The 19,901-nt window shown below is 40.8% G+C and overlaps 1 protein-coding gene across 1 annotated transcript; it reads left to right on the top strand.

Annotated features, from left to right (window-relative positions):
- Nucleotides 1–2,292: 2,292 nt before the first annotated feature.
- LOC110001349 (uncharacterized) lies at nt 2,293–19,810 on the top strand. The gene is made up of 8 exons (XM_065954952.1): nt 2,293–2,811; nt 6,923–7,020; nt 7,116–7,236; nt 7,476–7,612; nt 12,431–12,524; nt 13,258–13,373; nt 16,530–16,860; nt 17,795–19,810. Exons 1-8 carry the CDS (start codon nt 2,502–2,504, stop codon nt 18,367–18,369), a joined length of 1,782 nt encoding a protein of 593 aa, XP_065811024.1. The 5' UTR covers nt 2,293–2,501; the 3' UTR covers nt 18,370–19,810.
- Nucleotides 19,811–19,901: the final 91 nt, after the last annotated feature.

Below are 19,901 nucleotides of genomic sequence, written 5' to 3'. Positions count from 1 at the left end.
TACTTCACATCACTCCAAGACAAGCATTTTTGTTGGACAGTATATTGTCCAGACATTTTTGGAAGAACTGTAATAGTTTTATTATTTCTATTTCTATTATTTATTCTCTTGAATTCAAGTTTTTAGAGAGAGGAAAACACATTTTCCTTAATCATACTTATCCTGCATTTGTTTTTTGCAAGTTTGACATCCATAAGTGCACATTTGTACACATGTTGCCTTTTCCCCTGCTTTGACTTAACATTGAAATGTATAGTTATACTATATTAAAAAGCACAAGAAGGGAAGCAATGAAATCGTATATTGCTTGTCAAATTAACGTTTTTATTTAATTAACGTCTGATATATATTTAACACAATGCTTTGATTTGATGAATCCCCTGACATTTCACCATTTTGTACTCTTGTCTATCTTGTTTGTATTATTCTGTGTTCATGTTCTGTCTTACATAAACATCCTATATGGTCTTTGTATCAATAAAGTAAAATAAAAAAGCGGCAGCAGAGAGCTGGTTTGTAATGATATTGAAAAAAAAAGTCTGCTTTTCATCACCAGACCTACTTGTCCTTCTCATCTTCACAAATTGTCAACTCAACAATTTATTTATTCATAAGAATAAATCTATTTGAGATGTAGTACCATCTAGTTTTAAGGGACTAATTTACAACATGACATAAAAAAATCTACGATAATTTAAACAAAAAAGAACAGAAATAAATGTTAACAATACACAAACAAACATCAAAAAACAATCCACTTAGATCAAACAAAGAAGTGGATGAAAAACATTAACACCACACGATGGCCAATTGTTCCAGTCTACAGGAGCTTTAAACCTAAAATATCTTTTGTCAATCGCAATCTCAACATTTGGAACAAAATAAATCTGACTTGACTTCCGAGGTTGATGATTTGAGGTGAAGGCTATATTGTTTTAAATAAGGTGGATAATTGAATTGAATACATTTGAATAAAAACGCAGAGATGGTGATTTGAGATTTTAAAAAAGACGACAAAGGACAAACTTGCTGAGGGTCTTACAAGCCAACAAGGTCAGATTTAGAGGCATTTTGATAAATAACATCACAATAGTCCAGGATTGGGAGTATCAGTTGAGAGGTATATGGTTTCTTGAGAACATTTATTGAGAGTAAAACAGTCACAAGATCGATAAAAAACATTGATACCTAAATTGACTTTACACAAGACATGATGATCAATGTTTGGTTTGAGAGTTCAGGATCAGGCCAAACACCAAGATGTTTTAAATGATCAACTTAATGCAGATGAGTGCCGTCAGTACAACTGATTACGATGGGCCCAGATAGAGATTTGAGTTTCCTATTGGTAGAAAATAACTTTAGGTTATATATTTGACTTTGTTTTATCAAGATGTCATTTATTGGATAAAAGAACATAATGTTGAAGTTAGTCAATTCTATATTAACACAAATCTGTATAAATATTATGTTGGTAGATCAAGGAGGGAATTCTTATCACCTTTGAAGAATTTATTTTAGAAAATAATATCCTTTAAACACCTGGGGATTATGTAAAAGTGTTTTGCGCTATCTGGAGTCTGTAAAATATCAACTCAGGATCAATGTCCACCTGTACCACTGTTATCAACAGCAAACACACCAATGGGGAAAATCTGTGTTTCTGGTTCTCCTAGTTATAACAACAGATCTTTAAGAACAATGTTCTAAACAGACGTTACAACATTACTGTCTGTCATTTCGTATTGGAATAAATGGCATGGAAGAAAACTCATAAACGTAAGGAAATTTCATTTTAAACTAATCCATGAATTTTTCCAAACTAAAAATAATACATAGATACAAATTAAATAATGTCAATCCTTTTGTGTAGGCTATAGTGATATTTTCTTGGAGTTCATTAAGACTTTTTTTGCAGTCATTAAATGTCTTTACTGCTGATTTTTAGGTCCTGTACATTGTGTATTTCTATCTTCTGAAGAAAATAAATAATAATCGATATAATAAATAAATCCCCGATGGATAGTTATTTATAGTTTTTGCCACAGTTGTTGAATTAACTCGGTGACTGTTGTTCCATATGTGACCTCTGGGGGCAGCAGCGTGTCTTTGTTGTAAACAGCCTACCACAAGTTTTTTCTTATTCTTTAATAAACATTATCAAACTGTAGAAATGTACAAAAAAATCAGACATACCAATAAAAAAAAGACAGGCACAAGGACAATTTTCAACGCAAACATAATGAAAATAAAAATAATTTCATTGACATTCACTGATTTTGAAATAAGTTCTGCAGCACAGGAAGTGACGTCGTGTGTTTGCAGTTTTCGCTCGAGAACAGACGGAAGAGAAGCTACGTTAGTCTAGCAGTGTCTTCCCTCCTCTGTTTTTAAATGTTTCTGTGGTGATTTGACAGATCCAGAAACGTCTTCACCCCCGGAAGGCTTTCACGGTTCTTTTGCAGCTCCTTACCCGTCTCAGAGGCCTCCTCCGCGGCAGGATGTCGGGTCGACTGGCCTTCCAGACGCAGCTGGCCTCCATCATGGAGGTGCTGGCTAACGCTGCGGTGGCGGAGATCTGCAAGCTGGTGGACGATGACTACGCGGTGGTGAGCCTACAGATGTCCCAGTGTCAGCGGGAGAACAAGGCCCTGAAGAGGAAGTTACACTTGCTGGAGCTCAAGATGGCACGGGGGAACGCCGAGAGGAGGCTCCGGGAGAGCGCCATGAACGGCGGCCGACCTAGAGTGCAGATCACTGGGGGAGACAGGCTGCGAGAGGCCGCCAACACCTCCAGGTCCTCCTGCACAGGTGAGATAAAAAAAAAACAAAAAAAACAGTGACGATCAATTTAAAGGAGGAGGCTCTGTTTTTGTTTGTATTAGTTTCTCTCCCAGTCCTGTAAGAGTAAAGATACAAGTGGACCAATAAATCATCATGTTGACTATCTTGCTCTTTAAATAAAAATAAAACAATTTTAAAAACCTCTTAGATGCTTAAAAACGATTTAAGCACTAAAAAGATGCAACTATTTCAAAGTTTAAATCATTGTTATTGTTTAAATTAAAATGTCAGAGTTTTAAAGGTGTGACACAAAGTTATTAAAAGATGACATGATGGAAGAATAGTAAATACACCTTGATATGATTTTAGTAAAAAATCAAATACTGATGCTTATTTGATACCACGGAAACAAAAATAGTAACTTAGCTCTTTGAAATGTGTTTTACATTAAAAGTGTGGTAGAAATGTTTTGTTATTATTGTTACAAGTCACATCTGCCCAATATTGGAAAATTTATTGTTTTGTTTAATTAACCAAAAATACTGACAAACTCCTGCAAGCTGTCTAAATTGTAAAAATATGATGGCAACATTTTTTCAAAAATCAGTGTTTTGTACAGAAAGAATCATATTACATCACAATCTTTCTCTGAAGATGTGTTCTGAAGACCCACTCATAAGTGCGCATGCAGGAGTGGGAGATATGTCGGAGTGTGCGAGAGAGAGAGCGGGGAGAGAGAGTGCAGGCTATGAAGGTAGATATGTTGCAAAATAGATGAGATCTTGTAGAATGAGATGTGAGAGCTTCTAGAATGTGATGAGAGCTTGTAGAATGAGATGAGAGCTTGTAGAATGAGATGAGAGAGCTTGTAGAATGAGATGAGAGCTGGTAGAATGTGATGAGAGCTGGTAGAATGTGATGAGAGCTTGTAGAATGTGATGTGAGAGCTTGTAGAATGTGATGTGAGAGCTTGTAGAATGTGATGTGAGAGCTTGTAGAATGTGATGAGAGCTTGTAGAATGTGATGTGAGAGCTTGTAGAATGTGATGTGAGCTTGTAGAATGTGATGTGAGAGCTTGTAGAATGTGATGTGAGCTTGTAGAATGTGATGTGAGAGCTTGTAGAATGTGATGTGAGCTTGTAGAATGTGATGTGAGAGCTTGTAGAATGAGATGAGAGCTTGTAGAATGAGATGAGAGAGCTTGTAGAATGAGATGAGAGCTGGTAGAATGTGATGAGAGCTTGTAGAATGTGATGTGAGAGCTTGTAGAATGTGATGTGAGAGCTTGTAGAATGTGATGTGAGAGCTTGTAGAATGTGATGAGAGCTTGTAGAATGTGATGAGAGCTTGTAGAATGAGATGAGAGAGCTTGTAGAATGTGATGTGAGAGCTTGTAGAATGTGATGAGAGCTTGTAGAATGAGATGAGAGCTTGTAGAATGAGATGAGAGCTTGTAGAATGAGATGAGAGCTTGTAGAATGAGATGAGAGCTTGTAGAATGAGATGAGAGCTTGTAGAATGTGATGTGAGAGCTTGTAGAATGTGATGTGAGAGCTTGTAGAATGTGATGTGAGAGCTTGTAGAATGTGATGAGAGCTTGTAGAATGAGATGAGAGCTTGTAGAATGAGATGAGAGAGCTTGTAGAATGAGATGTGAGAGCTTGTAGAATGAGATGTGAGAGCTTGTAGAATGAGATGTGAGAGCTTGTAGGATGAGAGAGCTTGTAGAATGAGATGAGAGCTTGTAGAATGAGATGAGAGAGCTTGTAGAATGTGATGTGAGAGCTTGTAGAATGAGATGAGAGCTTGTAGAATGTGATGAGAGCTTGTAGAATGAGATGAGAGCTTGTAGAATGAGATGAGAGAGCTTGTAGAATGTGATGAGAGCTTGTAGAATGAGATGAGAGAGCTTGTAGAATGAGATGAGAGCTTGTAGAATGAGATGAGAGCTTGTAGAATGAGATGTGAGAGCTTGTAGAATGAGATGTGAGAGCTTGTAGGATGAGAGAGCTTGTAGAATGAGATGAGAGCTTGTAGAATGTGATGAGAGCTTGTAGAATGAGATGTGAGCTTGTAGAATGAGATGAGAGAGCTTGTAGAATGTGATGAGAGCTTGTAGAATGAGATGAGAGCTTGTAGAATGAGATGAGAGAGCTTGTAGAATGTGATGAGAGCTTGTAGAATGAGATGAGAGAGCTTGTAGAATGAGATGAGAGCTTGTAGAATGAGATGAGAGCTTGTAGAATGAGATGTGAGAGCTTGTAGAATGAGATGAGAGAGCTTGTAGAATGTGATGAGAGCTTGTAGAATGTGATGAGAGAGCTTGTAGAATGAGATGTGAGAGCTTGTAGAATGAGATGAGAGAGCTTGTAGAATGAGATGAGAGAGCTTGTAGAATGTGATGAGAGCTTGTAGAATGAGATGAGAGAGCTTGTAGAATGAGATGTGAGAGCTTGTAGAATGAGATGAGAGAGCTTGTAGAATGAGATGTGAGAGCTTGTAGAATGTGATGAGAGCTTGTAGAATGTGATGTGAGAGCTTGTAGAATGTGATGAGAGCTTGTAGAATGTGATGTGAGAGCTTGTAGAATGTGATGTGAGAGCTTGTAGAATGTGATGAGAGCTTGTAGAATGTGATGAGAGAGCTTGTAGAATGTGATGAGAGCTTGTAGAATGTGATGAGAGCTTGTAGAATGTGATGAGAGAGCTTGTAGAATGTGATGAGAGCTTGTAGAATGTGATGAGAGAGCTTGTAGAATGTGATGAGAGAGCTTGAAAAAAATGTGATCCTGTAGAGTTAAAATTTGAACCCAAAGAAAATATTCACACATGCGTGATCTGAATGTGAAGTCACAGAAAAAATATTCACAAATGTGTAGACTGATATTTACACAAATGAAATGACAGCTGCAAACTTGTAATCCAACATTTACTCACATGTTTTTTTATTACTCGTGCCTATTATCCTTTACAACCACAACTCTGCGGTTACAACTTCTCAAATCTGCCGCTACAACTGCACAAACTACTTTTCTCACGTGAATCTGCGCTGCTTGAGTTTTGCAACAATTTGTCTGAAATTGTATATGAGCACCCAGCAACCACAATCTACTCTATCTAATCTTCTAATCCACCAGACTACCGACAAACAAACAACCATTTTTACTGTCCTTGACTTGCCGTTTGAAGATTTACTTTTCTCTAATAATCACAGTGACTAGCAAAAATGGTCCCGCTCCATAATATTCCACATCCAGTGAAATATCTAATCCAAACAACACATCCGTAAAAATCCACAGATTTCTTCAAGTTTGCCATCGCTGGTTCTAACATCCCACTGTATTTTCTGTAATTATTCATTTTTATGGATTCACCTTTTCAACTGCGAGACATCAAAATGGCAAGTTCGTCTCTGATCTTGAGATTGACACTTCATTTGGCCAATTACAACCATCCATTCACTGTTCCCAGCCTACAAAAGCCAATGGGAGTCTGAGTTGAAAGTAGATACCTGCTCCTGTTTTGATGCATCTATACCTGGGCCAATAACCCACGGCCATGCCGATGACTGACGTTTCTTGTAACTAATGAAATTCTGAACATGTGGAAATGCTGCCTCAATCAATCAGACAGAGCACTTCTAACTGTAAACGTATTGCGACAAAAGCTTGCCTTATTTCAACAGTAGTGCGCACGTTGGAATGATTTTAGCTCTCAACCGAGATCTTATTTGTGCTTGCAGTCGAAACGGTTTAAGAAAAGCTTTCAAATTCCTCAGAGTGTGTCTGGATAGGAGTTTTTGGAAAATGTTACAGTATTATGCAGGAAAGGAACATTTTTTTTTTATTCTTTTCACAAACAGGTGGTCTACTTTTTACGTCATTTTTCATGTTCATGTTGACGTTGTGCAAGAGGCTGTAAACAAAGTTGCTTGTGTGACATTTGGCATTTAAACCCATGTGGATTTGACTTAGGAATGATTTTGAATACATCAAGATACATATTGTGTGTCACAGTTCAGCTTAAAAGTATTGAGACATGATTTTTGTTCCATATCACCCAGGCCTTCTATAAGCAGAGTTAAAACCACTTTGATTAGACTCTCCATGTTTCTAACAGACATGTCTCTGTGTTTCAGACGCAGGGTTCGGAGGACAGATGGACGTGGTTCTGTGGTCTGAACGAGCTGCACAAGAAGACGCTGAGCTGATCCACACTGAGCGTGTGCAGAGGAAGGTGAGCGCGCCTCAGTCCTCCTCAAACCAAACCTCACAGAGTATGAATGTTAAACTGGTTTAATCTGGTTTAATCTGGTCTAATCTGATGTGCAGTCTCCAGACGTGGAGCTGGTGGAGGAGGATGCGGCGCAGGTGAAGGAGGAGAAGGTGGAGGCAATCATGTCGAGGGTGACTGAGAGGGAGGAGGAGGAGGAGGTGCTGATCAGAGACGATGGTGAGTATAGACAGAGAGGAGACAAATTTCAGGCTGATGGTTCAAATCATTGTGTTTGTTAAAGGGTCGTCATGGTATCAGAATTTTAAACTTTGATATGATTCTAATAATAATCAAATGATATTGATACCTGTTTGATACCACAGCTACAGAAATAAGGTTGATGTGAATACCAGTTGGCTACATAAAGGTGCTTTAGTAAGAACTGTTTATTCTTTGTCCTGGTGGTCTCTCTTCAGGAGTGCTCGAGCGTGTCCCCTGTGGACCAGGACAGCGACCCGGCCTCCACCAGCAGGACACCCAGTCCAGCTCCAACCAGACCCTATCCCCGTCCCCAGGCAGCAGGAGGAGGCGTACGGGCAGCAGAGGAGTGGAGGTCAGTGACTCCTCCTCTCTCCTTAGCTGTGAGCTTGTTGGCTCTCTGCAGGAAACAATTAACCGTTCGTACAGCGACTCTCAGTTTGACGTTTTGTGTGACTCCTCGAAAAACGCTAACTTGTTGGTTGAGGAGTTTTTTGACGAGCGGTCGCGAGCTGGAGCCGAAGGGAGGATGCCGTCTTGTTCGTACTCAATGGCGGCGGCAGATTTCCCATCATCGTCCTCGGGTTTGAACGGTCAGACTCGTTTCAGTCTCCCTGAGCGTGTGCCTGTGACCCAGCGCAGCAGAGTGAACCATCGAACAGGCGCCAAGGAGAGACTGTTCGTCTGCAGCTACTGTGGGAAAGCTTTTAACCGACCCAAGAAAGTGGAGATTCACCAGCGCGTGCACACAGGGGAGAAACCGTTCAGCTGCTCCACCTGTGGGAAAACATTTTCTGAAGCTGGGAACCTGAGGAAGCACCAGAGGGTTCACAGTGGAGAGAAACCATACAGCTGCGGCTTGTGTGGACGAGGGTTCGCCTGGATCAGAAACCTGAAGACTCACCAGCTCAAGAGCCACCCTGAAGTGTACAGTGAGCGGACACCAGGGGGCGCACCTGAGCTGTCTTCTTTTATCTGAAGGGTACTGAAGGTGAAACATCAGAATGGAATGGAAACAGGACCTTTTAATAAACAGATGCCAGTGTGTATGACAGAAGCATTAAAAGTGTTTATACTAAGTTATGTATGTCACAGTGTTTTCTCAACATGTAGAGTCAGAGCAACATTTCTGCTTCATCATATAATGTGTTCACACTGAAGGTCCCACATTAGAATGGAGACACATTTTTAGCAGCGTGAACCTGAGCTGTGTTTCATTGTCTGTGTTTGAATGGCTCAGGAGGATTCTGCCCTCCACTCTTTGACCTAAAGACATCCGTAAAGAAAAATCTCTCCTGCTCATGTTGAATATCAAGTTCAGAAAAGTCAAAACTACGGTGTGAGGCCCCGTGTCCACCTAGCGTTTTTTCCGGGCAGGAAAGCGCTGGTAAGCACTGAGTTGTAGAAAGACGTTGACATGTTTCAGTCTGTGTGAGTGTGAACGTGTTAATGAGGACATATTATAGCCCTTCTCCACCTGTAGAAACCAGCTCTCTCAGAATGCTCTGTTTTGGTGTGTGTGTCTCTTTAAATGCAATGAACCCCCCTCTGAGTTTTCCCGGTAGACTTAACTCCTCTGTAGCCAGAATAAAAATGGCAGACCTGCGCAAAAGTTTTGTTCTAGGCTGGGGGTGGAGTCCATGGGTGGAGATACCAGGGGAGGGGATGGGATGGGATTTCTTCTTACCAGAATCCCACTGTGATGTCACAAGGAGAGCAAATTTGAAACGGAGCATTTTTCTCTGTGTTGTAAGACCTGTGCAGACCACAAACAAAGGACTGGGTGAGTTTATTTTACATTTTGTGGTTCAGTAAACACTCAGGGTACCCAAATATATGAAAACACTGTAAAAGCGGATTTTTCTCTGTATGTCCCCTTTAAACAGTCTGAAGCTAAAATGACTCGACGTAAGTCTAAATTAAGATTTAAGTTTACAATTTGACAGAGAGCAACAGAAGAATGAGATAAACATTTCGGCATCATAAAGTTTAGCAATAATGTAACAGTTGTCAGAAACATAATTTCTCTGGTTTGTTTGGAAAGATGTTTTATTTTTCTGAGACGGGGAAATGTTCACTCTGAGCTCAGACTGCTCAGTGATGCTGTGATGACATCACATCTCACTGTTCTGATAACAAACAGTAACCATCTTCAGTGGTCAGATTTCCTGCTCTTAACAACCCGACAGTTTTACTTAATCTAAGATTAAAACATTAGAAAGATAATAAATATCACTAGTAAACTCTGTGTTCATCACCATGTTCTTCCTGTTAAAGAGCATAGAAAGTTGAGGAGCTTTGGAGGCGGGGCTTGTAGCACTGACTGGTTCTGATTGGTGGAGATCTTGCATCATTTAATTTGTCACCATGTTGAAAAACTCTGCAGCTGTGAAGTAGCAAGTTTGATTTTATTTAGATTGAGTTGGAAACACAGACAACAACAGACTGGAGGAACTTTTAAGCCTACTAAAACTTTAGATCTGATACTTTAGAGTTCCTGCTTCTTCAGGTGGAAATGACTTTAGATCCTCAGCAGGAGTTTTAAGGAGGAGGCTCTGTTTATTTGCTCAACAAAGTAAAAAATAAAGTTGGCTGGGAAATATGTTTGTCTTTAGTACACAGTAATAACACTCTCACCACATCATTATAAATATGATTATGGACTGTTTTTATATTTCTGTGTAACCTGAACTATCATCCAGTTTTTTTTAGGATTTTCACAATATCAGAATTAAAACTTAGATATAACAAAAAAATAAACCATGTCATACCTGTTTGATACCACAGCAACAAAATAGAAGTCCTAGACACCCATTATTGGGTAATTAATTGATTTTAACGAACAAAAATTGGTCTAAAGTGCACAAAAAAATAAACATCAGCAGCCATCTCGGTCAATTACAAAAATGTCTCAACGGATCCCCGTCCCGTCCCATTTCAGATTAAAGGCTGTGATTGGCCCGAGCAGAATCAGGATTGATTTGAATCTGAACTTCAGGTGGAGAAGACGTTTCAGTCATAGAATAAAATAAAACCGATTCAGTGTGTGTGTGTGTGTGTGTGTGTGCATGGAGTCCAGTGAATGTGTGAGCACTGTGAAGGAGTGGATTAATGTAATGTTTGACATCATGTGTTTTCTATGAATAACGGTTCAATATTTGTAGCATTGTGCATATGGAATAAAATCTGCTTCTTAAACTCTTGTGAAGATGTTTTAATGAGCCTGAGTTTAATCTGAAGGGATCAGGTTTAAACTGATGCTTAGTAAGGTAAGGCTACCTGAGATTTGCAAAATTGCTGCCATGACAACCTGAAAAAAAGTCTTGTTCAGTGTTTGGTTGTATAAAAAGAAGCTCTGAGGAGATGACTGTTCATGTTTCAGTATGAACGTTTTTACTCAGGAAGTGACCATATTTGGATAAATGGGTGGAGCTGCAGAGTAGTGAGGGTCACTTCTGGTGCTAAAAATAAAGATGGCGGTCATTTTCATTTAGTATATTATGTTCCCACTTAGAGTCAAATACACCAGAAAGAGGGGAGGAGTTTCGGCAGGGCTACCTGTGATTGACATGATGATACCATGGCAACCTGTCAGTCAGAAGTGAGATGTAGCAACGAGCAGGGTTAAATTAAAAAAAGGTGATTTTAAATTTTCTATACTGAAGTTTAAAAAAAAATTGCAGTTTCTCAAATGGCCACTAGAGGTTGTCACCCATTTCTCTCTTTATGACAACTGTACAGGCTTAATATTTATACATCTCACCTGTTTACATTATATTAAGTCTTAAAGTGATGTAGAATTAGGGGTGTGGCCTCTGAGTGACAGGTGGAAGCTGCTAGCTGTCTGCTAGGCTTCACGTCAGCTAATTCAATCACTGACCTTTAACCTCTGGGACGTGTTTGTGCCGTTGGAACCCTTTGGAGATTTTTTTCTTGGAAATATCAGACAAAATATCTGTCTTGCTTCGTGCTTTATTGTTCTAACTACAAGTCTGAGCTCCACGAGCTCAAACCAGTCACATTATTATGTTTACATGTAAGCAATAACTAGCAGCTATCTGTGACTGAGAGAACCGCAGTGTCAGCTTGTTGAGCGTTGCATTTATTTGTGTTAGCGTGCGTTGGGTCAGGAATAATGTGGGAGTTGATAAAGAATAAAACATACAGACAGAGGATTATATTTCTAGCTCTGTCCACCAAGACCTTCAACCAAGTCCAGCTACCTTTGGATCAAGCTTAGAAACACTCCAACATACATTAACCTCATGATTTGAAACTTTGCCCACATTTAGTTTGGGCTTCCAGCATTGTAACACTATCTGTGAGTTTCCTCCAAATAAGATCATGTGTCTTCAGGCATGTGTATAAATCTGTTCTTATTATTTTTATTTGTTAACAGTGAAAGGAATAAATGATACAGGGCGCCGGTAGCCTAGTGGTTAGCACGCCACATGAACGGAGGCTGAAGTCCTCTAAAGCAGGCGGCCCAGGTTCAGGTCTGACCTTTAGCTTCTTTCCCTAAATCAGGCTGTCAGTCTGTAAAATGTTTTCACTTTCTATGGGATGAAGTATTCCTCACAGCGTCTTAGATCAGGTTTAATATCGGCAGTGGTCACTGTGAGTACTCTTATATTCTTATTTATTTTATTTTGGACAAGAGTCCAGGACTGAAAGTTTGAGAAAAATATCGATGAGTTCAAGAAAATCTGATCAATATTATTTTTTAAACTTCAGAAAATCTTTTCAAAATGTTTCTTCTCATTAGGTTTTTCATGGTTCACTTTAAATTTAAAACGAAGAAAAGATTAACTTTGAGTAATTAAAGCAGAATCTCTAAGTCTAATAAGTCTAAAACGTTCTATAAATGTATTTATAAATGTGTAATAATGTTACCTGAGCTCTGGATGAACTCTGCTGTTTTCTCCTCATGTTTCTGTCATGTTCTAATGATGATGCTCAGTGTCCGTGTGCATTAACATCACACACGCCTCTCTTCACCCTGTGTGTGTGTGTGTGTGTGTGTGTGTGTGTGTGTGTGTGTGTGTGTGTGTGTGTGTGTGTGTGTGTGTGTGTGTGTGTGTGTGTGTGTGTGTGTGTGTGTGTGTGTGTGTGTGTGTGTGTGTGTGTGTGTGTGTGTGTGTGTGTGTGTGTGTGTGTGTGTGTCTGCGCGCAGAAGGAGGAGGAGGACGTGGTGCTGGTGAAGGTGGAGGAGGTGGAGCAGGTGGGGGCGGGGCCTCAGAGTCAGCGCAGCCTCAGCATTCAGGAGGGTGAGTGTATGGGGTGCCGATTGTAAAAACGTTGTTATATATATATTTTAGATATATTTTCAATATTTAGTTAATATTCTTCACATTTAGCTCATTTTACACAAATAATTGCAAAGTTTAAGTGTTGAAGAAATATTGAATAATAAATCTAAATGTAAAGTCTAAATGTTATATCTATATCTAAATGTTAAATGTTAAATCTAATCTTTATTCGAGTAAATACATAAAAGAAATGTAGATGAAACAGATTGAATGTTCCTTTCATGCATCATGTTAAGAAAATGAGCTCTTAGGTTTGAAAACAATTAATTTCATCTTTCTGTACAATGTCACATAAAATGTGTTTGTCCAACATTTCAATCTTTGATCAAACTTTTCATCAGATTTCAATCATTCCAGCTGAGAGTTTCGATTTCTTCTCTAATGCATGTTATCACTTCACAACACACCAACAGATTGTTTTTTAGATTTGAGGGGGGAGTTCATACAAAATAAATGTTCAGGTATTCAGACACTTAAAGAACGCACAGAAACACTGCAGCTGTATCATGTTCATTTGTTTCTGGAGTAAAAGAAAAGGTATTGATTAAAAAAATGAAACCAGACAAAAAAAATAAGAGGAAGAGGAAACATGCCTGATGCTTCTGTTTCAACAAAAATGACAACACCAACAATAATAATAATAATAATGAATTAAAAAAATAAAATAATAGTCCTTTCTCTACGTCTGCAGGTCTTGTGGAGTCAAGCACGGACGACTTCAGAGCCGCTCTAGCGTTTGATGACATCACACAGAGCTCCAATGGTCAGCTGTCTGACCTGCAGGAGAGTGGGCGGGGATTCTCAGAGGTCAGCTATGGTACTTCCTCACTGTGGACCAATGGTGGGGGTAGTTATTGTCATGACAACAGCCTCCCGGGGCCGTCCTCTCACTGTGTCCCCCTCTCTTACCTGCCCAGTGCTCTGGTTGGAGCAGAGCTGGGCGATGCTGGGAGGGGATTAGCTGCTGAGAGCTCTCAAGGTTTCCACACCTCTGTGTCCTTTCAGCAGCAGCTTCCTGTAATCGACCTGTCAGAGGAGTCTAGCCACGCCCCCTCTTTAGATCAGGTACAGGGACCTCCTGAGGGTCAGAATCGGCCTCAGGCTCCGGGGGGGTCCAGCAGGAGGCGGGACTATACCTGCAGGTTCTGTGGTAAAGGCTTCAGCTCCCCCACTAGCCTGGGGTCTCACCTGAGAACGCACACGGGGGAGAAACCGTACGGCTGCAATGTGTGTGGGAAAAAGTTCTCCCATTTCTGTAACCTGAAGATACACAGACACATCCACACCGGAGAGAGACCGTACCAGTGTTCCCTGTGTGCCGACCGCTTCGCCGACCCCAGCAACCTGAGGAAGCATGAGAAGAGACATCACATGCAGATGTAGAAATGTGAAAACACCAGACACGCATAGAAACACCCACAGATACAAACCCCTGCCTGCGCTCTGAACGCTCCTCTGAACCCAGAACCTGACAAAGCTTGAAAAAAGAGACACCACCGACAGCAGACACCACCCACAGACATTAAAACACCACCCACAGACATTAAAAAACACCACCCACAGACATCAAAAAACAGCAACCGCAGACATTAAAAAACACCACCCACAGACATTAAAAAACACCACCCAGTCATTAAAAAACACCGCCCACAGTCATTAAAAAACACCACCCACAGACATTAAAAAACACCACCCACAGACATTAAAAAACACCACCCAGTCATTAAAAAACACCGCCCACAGACATTAAAAAACACCACCCACAGACATTAAAAAACACCACCCACAGACACCAAAAAACACCAACCACAGATATTAAAAAACACCACCCACAGCCAGTAAAAAACACCAACCACAGACATTAAAAACACTACCCACAGCCATTAAAAAACACTACCCACAGCCATTAAAAAACACCACCCACAGACATAGAAACAACACCCACAGTAGTAGAAACACCCCCCTCAGACATAATAAACTACGCCAGCACATATAAAAGCACCACCCACACACAAAGAAATACAAGCAACGCAGACACCACCCCGATCCCTGTGCTCTGAGCCCTTCTCCAACCCCAGCGCATAAAGAGACACCACCCACAACAAAGATAACATCCACAGACAGACACACGCTCCCAAAAGAGACACCACCCTAAACGAAGACATTGTCCAAAGACAGAGACACCAAACTTAAAAAGACCACCCGCAGACGTAGACACCAACCACAGAGACACCATCCGCTCCCTGTGCTCAGAATACTTCCTAAAGCACAGCAACCTGAAGAAATATGACAAGACACACCATCCACAAAGACGCCAACCCCGACGTTGAAACTCTCTCTGACGTAGACAGTCAGGCATGTCTCAGTCCTAACCCTGCTTGGTTTCTTAATAACTCCCATTGAGTTTACGCCTACATCTTAAAATCCAACAAACTCCACCTTCCTGTAAAACAAGCTAAAGGAGATTCTTGTGATGTTGGTCACATGATAAGAAACATGTTTCTAAAGCTCCAAACTAAACATTTTTTATTCCTACAAACTGATGTGAATTCTCTGGTAGAATTTCTCAGTAAAATTTGAAAAGCTGAGGCTGCATTTTTAAAATCCAGGAAATAGAAACTACAAGCAGGAAGAACAGACTCAATTGTTAAATTGAAAAATCATCACTCATTTTTCTGGTAACCAGGGAGATAATGGAGGTGTGTTTTTGTGTTTAGAGAGTAAGTGTTAAAGAGGACATATACCCACCAGCTCTCTCAGAACGCTCTGTTTTTGTGTGTGTGTCTCTTTAAATGCAATGAGTCCCCCCTGAGTTTTCCCGGTAGACGTCACTCCTTCGCTTGCGAGAATAAAAATGGCAGACCTGCACAAAAGTTATGCGCTACGCTGGGGGTGGAGTCCATGGGTGGCGATACTAGGGAGGGGGGATTTTTCATAATATGTCCCCTTTAAAGGACGGGGGCTGTATGGAATAAAACTCAGCAAGATAGAGAGTGATTTCTGTCGGTACAGGACAAACACTGTGTGGAGGTTCACACTGTTTTCTGCTTTTTAACCTCATTTTAATCATGTTCTTTCATAATGCCTCAGGTCAATGTTGTCTTCTGTTTATTAAAGTGCCTTTAATGTAAATATGAAGCCTGTGTGTAACAGCCACACACTGTAAATGTACCTTCATCTTTTTTGTTGTGTCACAGTTTTGTAAACTCAGTTTGTAAGATATTTCATTAAACTTTCTACAAACTCAACATGTGAATTTGTGTTTTTATTACAAATCCTACATTACAAAACTGTGACACAATATAAGCATCAAATCTATATATTATATATATATAATATATTCACACACTCTAGTGTAAAAGGCTCACATAATTGTCAGGATTGTCCTGCACATACTGATAAGGGCTGTAATATATTCATTTATTCTACTTAGAGCAATGAGAGTTTAAAATCCTCATTATTAGTCTGAGTGTGTGAAGAGCTGCAAAGAGAGAGTCAAAGAGAGTTGAAATATGAGATTTTTTTCTGCACAAACACAGCACAGAGCTCAGACATTTCTAGTAGCACCACTGTTTGCTGTGTTTTTTTTAGACACTTCCGACTTTATCTTTTAACACCATCTGACAGCACTGTACGTTTGGAAGGTGAGTGCTTACATTAGCTGTCGTCTGACTGCAGCTAAAGAGTGATTAAAAGGTTTGCTCTGCGACTTTCAGACCAAAACAAGTGCTCTCTTCAGACATGCCTCCTTCATCCCTCAGCTCCTCTCTCCCCTTCACGCCTCCACACTTCACCCGCCCTCCCCTCCCATCCAGCTTCACTTACAGGGACAGAGACAGCAGCCACCGAGTGCCAATAAACATCTGTTAACAAGACTATGCAATTAAACTCAAGTGGCAATGTTATTATTATTATTACTGTTATATTAATGCCTCCTCTTTCCCCTCCCCCTTCTCTCCTCAGTCTGCAGAGTCCACCCCTGCGATGCCACAAGAACCGGGAAGCGTGGTGGCGGTCCAGCTGAAGGACTGCGAGAGGAGGACCAGGACCAGAACCACTACCCCCTCTGAGTTCTCTCTGTTTGACCTGGAGACCTTCTTCACCCGCTGGGCCCCTGACTCGGACTCCGTGCCAGCCCCCGAAGGGCCCTCCTGTTCTTTCACTAAACATGACTCGGCTCAGAGTGAGCAGGACCAAGTCATTATTGTAGAGAGTGAGGCTCAACATGTGGTTCCGGCCCCTGAGGAGGCGGCAAGGAGGCTGAGTAGAGGACTCCATCAAACCGGATCACAGGGTGAGAGAGCGGCCAGGATGTATCAATGTTTACATGCGTTTATTTTGTAGTTTTCATTCAAAAGTTTGTCTGCTTTGATGATGTCAGACACTGATCAGTGGCGCAGCTGAAAATGCTTAATACTTCAAAAGTCAACTGTGTATCAGCAGCTCTCAGATGCTTTGTCATATTAGACAAACAATACAGTTTGTTCTTATAATAATAATAACTCCTGCAGCAAGATGTCCGATGTGTCCTTGGGCACATCCTCGAAATTGCTCCAGCTGCTCGGTTGGTGGCGTATGGCTGGGATTAGTTACTTTTGATAGTCTCACTACACATCAGCCTCTGCCATCTGGGTGTGAATGAGTAATAGTAACTTGGATTTATATAGCGCCTTTCAAGAAACACAAGGATGCTTAGAGTAGGTGTGACCTGCCGTGTAAAAACGCTTTGAGTAGTCAGAAGACTAGAAAAGCTCTTTACAAGCTCAAGTCCATTTACCATTTAGGTAGGGTTCAGTGTGGACTTTACACAACGTGTACACAGCTGCTGACACTGACTCCAACTCTGATTCAAAAGCTTATTTGAAAACAGCAAAAATAAAGTGTCCCAATCAAACATAAAAACCAAAAGGAAAAACATGCACAGGAGATGCTTTATGCGCTCGCAGTGCGTGTGAAAATACCTTTTTGTTGTGTTACCCTGTGCACACATACCTCTAAGTTGCGAGTTGTAAGACACGATACACTTTGTTTTCCCCCACCGTAAATTTGTCTTGGACTCAAATTGCTATAAAAATTCAACTGCCTCGACCGTAGAGTCAATAAATACAAACAATAAAAACAAACTCAATCATCGTGTAAACATAGTAGTTCATATTTGATCTAAATCTAACACCATAGAATAACAGCTTTATTAATGCCTTTCTGATGTGATATTCTTTCTCTGCCAGCTGGCCCATCAGTGTCTGCCCCCCTGAGGATACAAGCTCCGCCCCCTCAGCCTCCGTGGAGCAGAAGCTCCGCCCTAATGAGGAAAGCTCAGCGTCATCAGATCAGCAGCAGGATGTCTGCACGAAGCACTCCCAGTGTCAGCTCCACCTGCAGCTCCTCAGCCGCTCCAGCTGTTCGAGGATCCACAGCGGCATCCGTCAGCATCAACATCTCTGCTCAGCCTCGAGCCAGCCTCCTGTCCTGCCACAATAAAAGCCTGGCTGCCTGCATAGGGCTCGGCGAGCAGCGCAGGAAGAGCTACGTGTGTCGAGCGTGCGGGAAAGCATTCTCGGGTCAGTCCAACCTGGAGGCCCATGAGAGAGTCCACACCGGGGAGAAACCTTTCAACTGCGACACCTGCGGGAAACGTTTCTCTGAGGCGGGGAACCTGAAGAAACACCAGAGGGTGCACACTGGTGAGAAACCTTTCAGCTGTGAGCGCTGTGGTAGGAGGTTCGCCTGGATCTGCAACCTGAGGACTCACCAACAGTCTGCTACGGGCTGTGGCCCCCCTACTGTAGGGGGGCAGAGCTGAGCTGATTATTATTAATGCTAACACTGTTTTATTTAAGCAAGTCCTAGACACCCAATATTGGGTAAGTTATTCTTTTTAATCAACAAAAATTGCAGTCAAACTCCTGCAGGAGGAGGAGCTGAGCAATGTACTGAGGTGAAAGACCTCAAAGACGGCACCAGGATTTTGAAATGGACAAGAAACGTGATGGGGAGCCTATGCACAGAGGATAAAATTGGTGTAATCTTGCGGTCTCGCCATTTCTGGTTAAAAGACGAGCTGCTGTGGTTTAAGGGCCTATATTACAAACTGTCAGTAAACTCAGCTCAGCAGCTGATTGAAATCCTTCATTCAACTCAAATGATTCATTAAAACCGACATTGATATGATGTGAAAAGGAAAAAAAAATAAGGGTTGTCACATGCCCAGAACTTCAAACTTTAATATGATTCTAGTAAAAATGAAACTATGTCTATACTGGTTTGATTCCACAGCAACAATAATGTAAGTCCTTGACACCCAATTGTGTGTCATCTATTGTTTTACATTTTCAAAAATTGCAGCAAACTCCTGCACACTGTCTGAATTACACAAAAACATTGTTAACCTTTGCGTAAGGAAAAGTTATTTTTGGTTTTTTTGTACAATTAAGACAGTCTCGCTCTTTTAGACAAAACTCTGACTGAAGATCTGTAGTTTCTTTCTAAAAGCTTCACTTCCTTTTGATACTATCCATCATTATAATAACACAGATTGTGTTTTTTTTTAACAAGTGGTATTGATACCTAAGAAAGTAGCAGGCTGGTGTTTTAACATCCAACTGACAGTCAGTGTTTATAGATATATAAACCAGATTTGAGAGACTGAATTCTGAGACTGAGCTGAGTAACACATCAGAGTCAGACATGGTGTTCACTCTGCTCGCTTTTTTTCATTCTTCATTAAAACAGGCTGATACTTCCATATGTCTCAACAGTGCCATTAAACAATAATGCTTCACTTTAATGACTAAAAACCGGCCTGGTCTTCCCCTGACTTGGTCTTAATGTTGTGCTGCATCCTGTTGATCTCCATGCTGCAAACAGGAAATATAATAATGTCTCTGCACATGTTTACACATCCAGGAGTCTGCAGAGAAACACAAGGACAGAACAAATCTTGCTCTATGGGAATGAAAATACTATTTTTTTCTCACCCTAATACTGATTATAGTCATTGTGAAGCATTGAGGTTTTGTGTTTTGATGTCTAAATTAATTGAAATCAAGACCAATGAGAGCGACTTTTATGCTACATCCCAGCACATTTCAACACAGCAGACCCCAGCAGGAAGAGGGTTTGTGCTCGGTCAGCTTTGATTGACAGCTCTGTTTTATACTCTGAACACATCATGAATGATTTTATACTGTGTGCAAAATAAACACTTTTAAAAAGCACAAAATAAACATTTTCGTTAACTTACAGTGTTATGGGTTTCTTCTATCATAATAAGTGAAAACACAGAGTTAAACTAACATGCTGATGTCTTCATCAAGTACAGTGGTTCCCAAAGTT

This window comes from Labrus bergylta, chromosome 1 (genome assembly GCF_963930695.1).
Source record: "Labrus bergylta chromosome 1, fLabBer1.1, whole genome shotgun sequence".
Taxonomy (NCBI): Eukaryota; Metazoa; Chordata; class Actinopteri; order Labriformes; family Labridae; genus Labrus; species Labrus bergylta.
This window is presented reverse-complemented; position numbering and strand designations above follow the sequence as displayed.

Excerpts from the sequence above, each read along its gene's own strand:
- LOC110001349 (XM_065954952.1), top strand. The coding sequence starts at position 2,502 with ATGTCGGGTCGACTGGCCTTCCAGACGCAGCTGGCCTCCATCATGGAG. Across the intron at positions 7,021-7,115 it reads CTGAGCGTGTGCAGAGGAAG|TCTCCAGACGTGGAGCTGGT; the intron begins GTGAGCGCGCCT and ends TCTGATGTGCAG. Across the intron at positions 7,613-12,430 it reads CGGGCAGCAGAGGAGTGGAG|AAGGAGGAGGAGGACGTGGT; the intron begins GTCAGTGACTCC and ends GTCTGCGCGCAG.